Genomic DNA, 6,215 nt, shown 5'->3' with positions numbered 1-6,215 from the left:
GTGACACGGTGAAGGAAGCTGAGCCCCATTCCCTCTCCCCACGGTCAGTGAGGGCTATRCCAAGGCCTTGCATCTCAAAATGAAATGCCAAAAGAGGTGAGGAAAAAGGAAAGAAAGAACAAACCGTGGTAATGTTCATTGATAACTCTGAAAACTGTAATTAATGATGGAGGGCAGGCTAACTAGATAAGGAAATCTCATCTGAGCAAAGCTTGTGAGTCAAGTAGGATTTGGAGAATTTTGCAATTCCTCCATTGGTGTGTGGTGTTTACTCTGTCGCCTGTTCAAGCAGCCATTAATTGCTGCCTGATGAGCCAAACCCATCAATAAAATTAACAAACCTGCTGATTACCATGGAATGGAGATCAACTCCTCCATAAGGTATAAAGGAGAACTACTTTTTCCCCTGGCAGAGGAGTTGAGGCTCCTTCGCTCTCACTTCTTCTCTGTTTTACAACCTCCACCACCTGCTGCCTTGTCTTCTCTTAACATTCTGAAAGCGACGCTATGAGCCAACAATTCTCCAGATTTGGGGATGGGTATTTCAGTTGTTCTTCTGCTCCCTATGGCATACTGGGTAGTGGGCGAAGCTCAGCTATCATAAGCTATTGCGGTAATAGGGGAGAAGAAAGATATGGTGGTTATGGATATGGTTATGGCAGCAGGAGTCTACATAACCTTGGTGGGTTTAGGAATGTTTTTAACTGTGGAGGCTATGGAAGAGAAGGAAGAGGATATGGAAGATGTCAGGGATTTGGTGGCAGGAGACATCTTGATACAGGCTTTGACAGAAGAGGATGGCCTATAGCAGCTTTTCAAGGAGGTGAAACAGGGCATGGTAGCATGTATGGAGAAGGTTTAGGCAGGGAGGCACTTGGTGGCCTTCGTAGAAGTTCCTTTAGTGAGCAAGGGGCTGGACGGAGTTTTGGGCAGGCTGGTGTTAGTCGAGGCATCAAGGTCTGTGTCAATACCAGCCTGCTGAGGCCAGTTCATGTACAAGCTGACCCTGAGTTCCACAGGATGCAGTCAGATGAGAAAGAGCGGATGAAGACTCTCGACAACAAATTTGCATCATTCATCGATAAGGTAAGTCCTTGTTGTCTTTTTTCACTACTTATCCAGGAGAGGGGAATAGCAGGGGTACTGCTCTGCTTGAGAAAGGTGTGGGGGCAAGTGCAACATTAACTCATCTGATCCTTTTGTATCCTCTCCTCCAAAATTACAGCAATGGCTGGAGTCCGTTGGGCCAACACAAAGTTCTTAATAGCTCCACTGCATGAGTTGCTTATATTTAGCCCTGGGATAAGTATCTTCCAGTCTCCTTTTGTGGCAGGATGATAATGAACTACGGGGATGTCACTGACACATTAATTTATTTCCCTTTTGAGGAAAAGGAAATCCTAGCAATATTCCGGGGCCTGAGAACGGTTTGTGCTAGGAGGAGAAATGGGTAATGGACATCACTGATACATTCCTGTTTCTTTTTCTCAAGCAAAACAAAGGTTGCATTTCTTCAAACTACAAAATGACAAGTGATTTCTTTATTTGGAGTTCCTAGCCTCTTTCTGCTAGCCAATGGTCCCCAAATCCCCCTTCTTTACCTCTTTCCTTGGTTTTAATTACAACTCTTCCGTCTCTGTGCCTGGTGTTATCGTCTCAGTCCTTTCTACTCACAGACACAAGAGCAAAACATCCACTAAAACACTTCCACCCACACAGACTTTGCATGTGCCTTTGGGTGGTGACACGTGTCTCTGCACAGGGTGGAAGCTGGTATTATCTGTTACATGTGAGGACTTAAGGGCTGCTTGTATTACCTTATAGGAAAGATGTTGGTTACACCCTGAAGTTTTAAGCATACTTAATCCTGAAATATGAGGGGTTTTGGCTCTTTTTTWAAAAACATACTGGATATCAGCTGCCAGGTTAACAGCCTGTTCAGCATTCCCTCTGAAGAGATGCTTTTCCTTCTGGTTTTCTGAAAATGCCAACTCTGAGAGTTATAGGTATTCCTAACCTCCTTCTCTAAGACAAGATATTTCTAGAAGGGTCGTCCTGYGTGTTTTCCTAAGAACCAGCTCTTCTCGTGTATTTGGACGCATAAGCAAAGATTTGAGTGAGATCAGCTTTGACAAGCAGCAGTAAAATCAAACCCTTCTTAGGCAGCAGATCGGACATTCCCCATATTTACCTAAACTGTGTCATATGTTGGTATCACCGTTCTTGCAGTCAGTCCCAGCTTACTAAACCTCTAGATGTTACTGTGGTGGAAATATTAATTATTAGTGTTGGTTTTGCTTGATATTAGAGATTATTATCATTAATTATTTAGTATTAATTAAAATATTAATATTAATAATCTCTACTGTTAAGAGATTGATGCTGCTGTCAGTGCTTCTCCTGGTGTTTTTCCAGTGGCAGAGATGCTCTTCTGTTTTGGCTTTCAGGTTCAATGCCTTGAGCAGCAGAACCAGGCTCTAATGACCAAATGGGAACTTCTGCAGCAGCAAAGTGCCCACCCGGAGGAAAGCAGAAGTATCGCCKCTTTCTTCCAGTCTTACATCCGCAACCTGCAGAGGCAATTAGAAACTCTCCAGAACCAAAAGGAACAGCTGGATCCAGAAGCATACAACAGGCTTCAGGTTCTTGAAGATTATAAAAACAGGTGAATAATCCCAAGCCTGGGAAAAGGCAAATTGTAGAGCTGGATTTTTTCAGTGCAATGGAGCTAGATATCTGATTCCTTCATGTTCCTTTGAACAACTCAGCCATAGTAGTAGAAGTAACTGGTGACAGTCATGTGGTGAAAGGGCAGGATGGGGAGTCTCCACCATCAGAGCGCCTTCATGAGCCTTATGATTATTAATCTTTTTGTTATTATTATTATTAAACCTGGAAGTCTTGTCTTAAACTACGGCATCCCAGAACATGATTATTTTCTCACCTTCAAGGGCTTTATAGCTGTTATAGTGTAATCTTGTAGGTTCATTAAGGGACTTGACTTTGAATCTGGAAGACTAAAGCGGGAGTTTTGAGGAGGATAAAATCCTACTCAGTGATAGAAAAATGAGAGACCTTGTAGATACATTTGGCTGCTCTTTTCTCTTTTTCCCTCCACCTCCTGTCCTTCTTCATGCCCTTCCCCGTACCAGTGAGTGACCTAGAATTTCTTACTCCTGCTTCACTGGCAGGTAGGAATTGTGGTAACTCTGTGCAGCGAGGTTAAGATGAGAAGAGTCACTTCTTGTTCTAGCTTAGCTGCCCCTAAATGATGCTATATGTCCACAGCGCTGTAATGTGAGAAGTTTAACTCAGATTACGGGGACTTAGACCGTGTCTAGATCTACCACGATTTTGCTAGTTTGACATCTGCTTTTCCAGAGGTTTTGCAACTGCTTTTGCAGCTGGCAGAAATTGCATTTAAATGAAAATTTGGCACAGTCAGTGTTTGGTTCATTCCTTTTGGTTTCCAGTCCACTTGATTGAAAAATTATGATAGGTAATGAGCTACCTATTTCTTTTCTCTGTTGCAACAGATTCGAGGATGAGATCAACAAGCACATGTGTAAAGAGGAGGAGTTTGTGGAGCTCAAAAAGGTGAAGTAATCCAAGACACTGAGCTAAATCAAAGCCTCAGAGAAAACAATAACTGGATTGTGGCTAAGGTTTTCAAAAATGGTGTCTTTGCTTAACTTTATTTCCTAAACTGAAGTCATCTAAACCCTAAGTTTTTTACTGCAAGAAAAGAGTTCTTCTCTTCTTCTAAGAGTTAAAAACTGCCCTTCTATTTCTGCTGCTTTTAAAATTAAAACAGATTCAGCCATTATTTGACTCGAGGAATGAAAGGCTTAAAGAAATATACCAAGTTTAGCAAGAATTGCACTTCAGTGGAGAGCTTGCCATCAAAAAATATAAAAACACATATGGTTCTCTTCACAGGAATTGGACAGTGCCTACATGGGAAAAATGGAGTTTGATGTGAGAGTGGAAATACTGAAGCAGGAGCTTGAGTTCCTCAGATGCTTATATGAGGCAGTGAGTATGCTTCTCAGACTAAAAAATTCCAGTGACTAAAAAGCTGCAGTGGTTGGCTGGACAGAGGATCCCATTTCGTTCTTCATAACCAGATTTGAACCATTCACCTGGAGTGTTAATATCCAAAACCTTGTTTTCCTTGCAGGAACTGTCTCAGCTGCAAACAATAGTTGGCAACACTGAYGTCATTCTGTCCTTGGACAACCACAGAGAACTGAACATGGATGGCATCATTGAAGAAGTTGTACGGGAGTATGAGGGAATTGCTCAGAGGAGCAAAGCTGAAGTGGACGCCATGTATCAGGGCAGGGTGAGTAGACAACAACAAGATAGAGAAGAAAGTCTATCTGGCTTGGGGATCAGTGGACAAGAAACTGAGGTGCCTGTTCTCTTCTCTCTGTACACCAGTACCAGGACCTCCAGGATGTGTGGGTAAATTACCGTGAGCAGCTGAGAAACAGTTATCAGGAAATCCAGGAACTGATCAGACAGATCCAAGGACTACAGCCAGAAATTGAAATTGTAAGGAAAAAGGTAAAGCTGAGGCTTTCCTAAGAGGACTAAATTGTTCATGTCTTGCATCCTAAGGATGTCTCCTTGGGGAGTCAATGCAGAATAATGTAACCTGCCCTTTGGAGCCAAATTTGGAGATGATGTATTCACTCTGAAGTGAAACAGGTTTTGATTTTTGGATATTTATGCTGGGATTTAATTTGGGTTCATTTAGTCAGTCTAATTGAGCACTATCACTGAGGCAAGTCTTTTGGTTTCCAAGGACTCAGAGGAAGTTTTGAAAATTCCAGCCCTGTTGAAGGGAAATGGACACATTCTATTTGTGCCCTCTGCAGAATGCCRGCCTCCAAGAAGCAATTAAGGATGCTGACCAGTGTGAGAACTCTTCTATCAGAGATGGCCAGGAAAAGCTTCAGGAGTTGGAGCATGCCTTGCAGCAGGCCAAAGATGAGCTAGCTCGCCTTCTTCATGACTACCAGGAGCTTCTGAATGTGAAACTGGCCCTGGATGTTGAAATTGCCATGTACAGGTCACTTCTTGAGGAGGAGACAAGGTATTCATTCTGCGTAGAAACACCTGCTCAGTGCAATCTGTCCTACAATCTATCACTTAGATCACTAAAATGAACTGCTGTCTGGAAGGGATGAGCTATTGGTAGAGCCTAAACTGACTTTTAGATATATTGGGTATGCTATCTCATTTTCACCTTTTCTTCACAGGACACAGGAAGGTTCACCAGCAAGAATCTGTAAGTATATCAAGGTTATGGTTTGCTTTAAGAGGGCTGTTACCATTTTATTGTCTGTGATGCTTAATACTATGTGCATTTTGAACTTAGTTTTCTAGGGAAATGAGCCATATGTAGTTGTCTTGTGAGGGTGTGTGTGTGAGAATTCATGTGTATATGCATTTATATATTTGTCCTGATCTACTAATTTTGAACTTACTGGCAAATTTCAACTAAATATGTAAGGAGTGGGAGACATGTCTCTTATTCTGTATGAATACATTGCGCATGTCTCAGCTGAAGCAAAAAATACTCTTATCCTGAAACTCATGGAAGCAGAAAGCCAGCTAAAGGAGACAGAGGCCAGTACTCATGACTYCCTTAAAGGAAAGGAGGCACTGTGTGCTTATGTAGAGTGTAACACATAAGTCATGCTAAACATAAATTAATTAAACCACAAGACATAGACCCATAGGAGGCCACACCTCGCAAGTGTGTCTGCTTATGAAACTCCTTCCTCACCCTTTACAGTGACTGCAGGACAGTCCCTAGAGTAGGTACAACGATGCCCATAAATAAGGACATATATCAGGTGTACTTATAATTATTTCTATTACAGCAGTAAGGTAGACATGACTTTTTCCTTGCAGGTGTCATTGACTACACTGTGAATGCCACTGGTGGCCTAAGAGGAAGATCTAGAGGAGGAAGCCAGTCTGAAAATACTGGAGGTACTTCAGGAGAATATGGATCTGGAGAGATAAACAGCCCGGGAAATACTCRTACTACAGGTTACTGCGTGACATGGACTTCTGGCAGTGGCAGATCCATTTACGGAGGGAGAAGGCCAGGAAGTGGTGGTTATGGGTCTGGAGGCGGAGGAAGCTCGGGCAGTGGAGGATCGACCTCCGGCGGTGGTGTGTCCAGCTTTGGAGGGGAA

At 42.7% G+C, this 6,215-nt stretch overlaps 1 protein-coding gene across 1 annotated transcript; it reads left to right on the top strand.

Moving 5' to 3' along the window:
* Positions 1 to 358: 358 nt before the first annotated feature.
* LOC146587207 (keratin, type II cytoskeletal 71-like) lies at positions 359 to 6,006 on the top strand (the record flags this gene model as incomplete). The annotated part of the gene is given in 10 exon segments (XM_085319977.1): positions 359 to 487; positions 490 to 1,086; positions 2,448 to 2,665; positions 3,537 to 3,597; positions 3,940 to 4,035; positions 4,181 to 4,345; positions 4,444 to 4,569; positions 4,884 to 5,101; positions 5,268 to 5,296; positions 5,926 to 6,006. Coding segments are annotated over 10 exon segments (1,720 nt in total), but the record flags the coding sequence as incomplete, so codon positions are not given.
* Positions 6,007 to 6,215: the final 209 nt, after the last annotated feature.

This window comes from Rhea americana, unplaced genomic scaffold (assembly GCF_003343005.1).
Source record: "Rhea americana isolate MKP2758 unplaced genomic scaffold, rheAme1 scaffold_606, whole genome shotgun sequence".
NCBI classification, from domain to species: domain Eukaryota; kingdom Metazoa; phylum Chordata; class Aves; order Rheiformes; family Rheidae; genus Rhea; species Rhea americana.
This window is presented reverse-complemented; position numbering and strand designations above follow the sequence as displayed.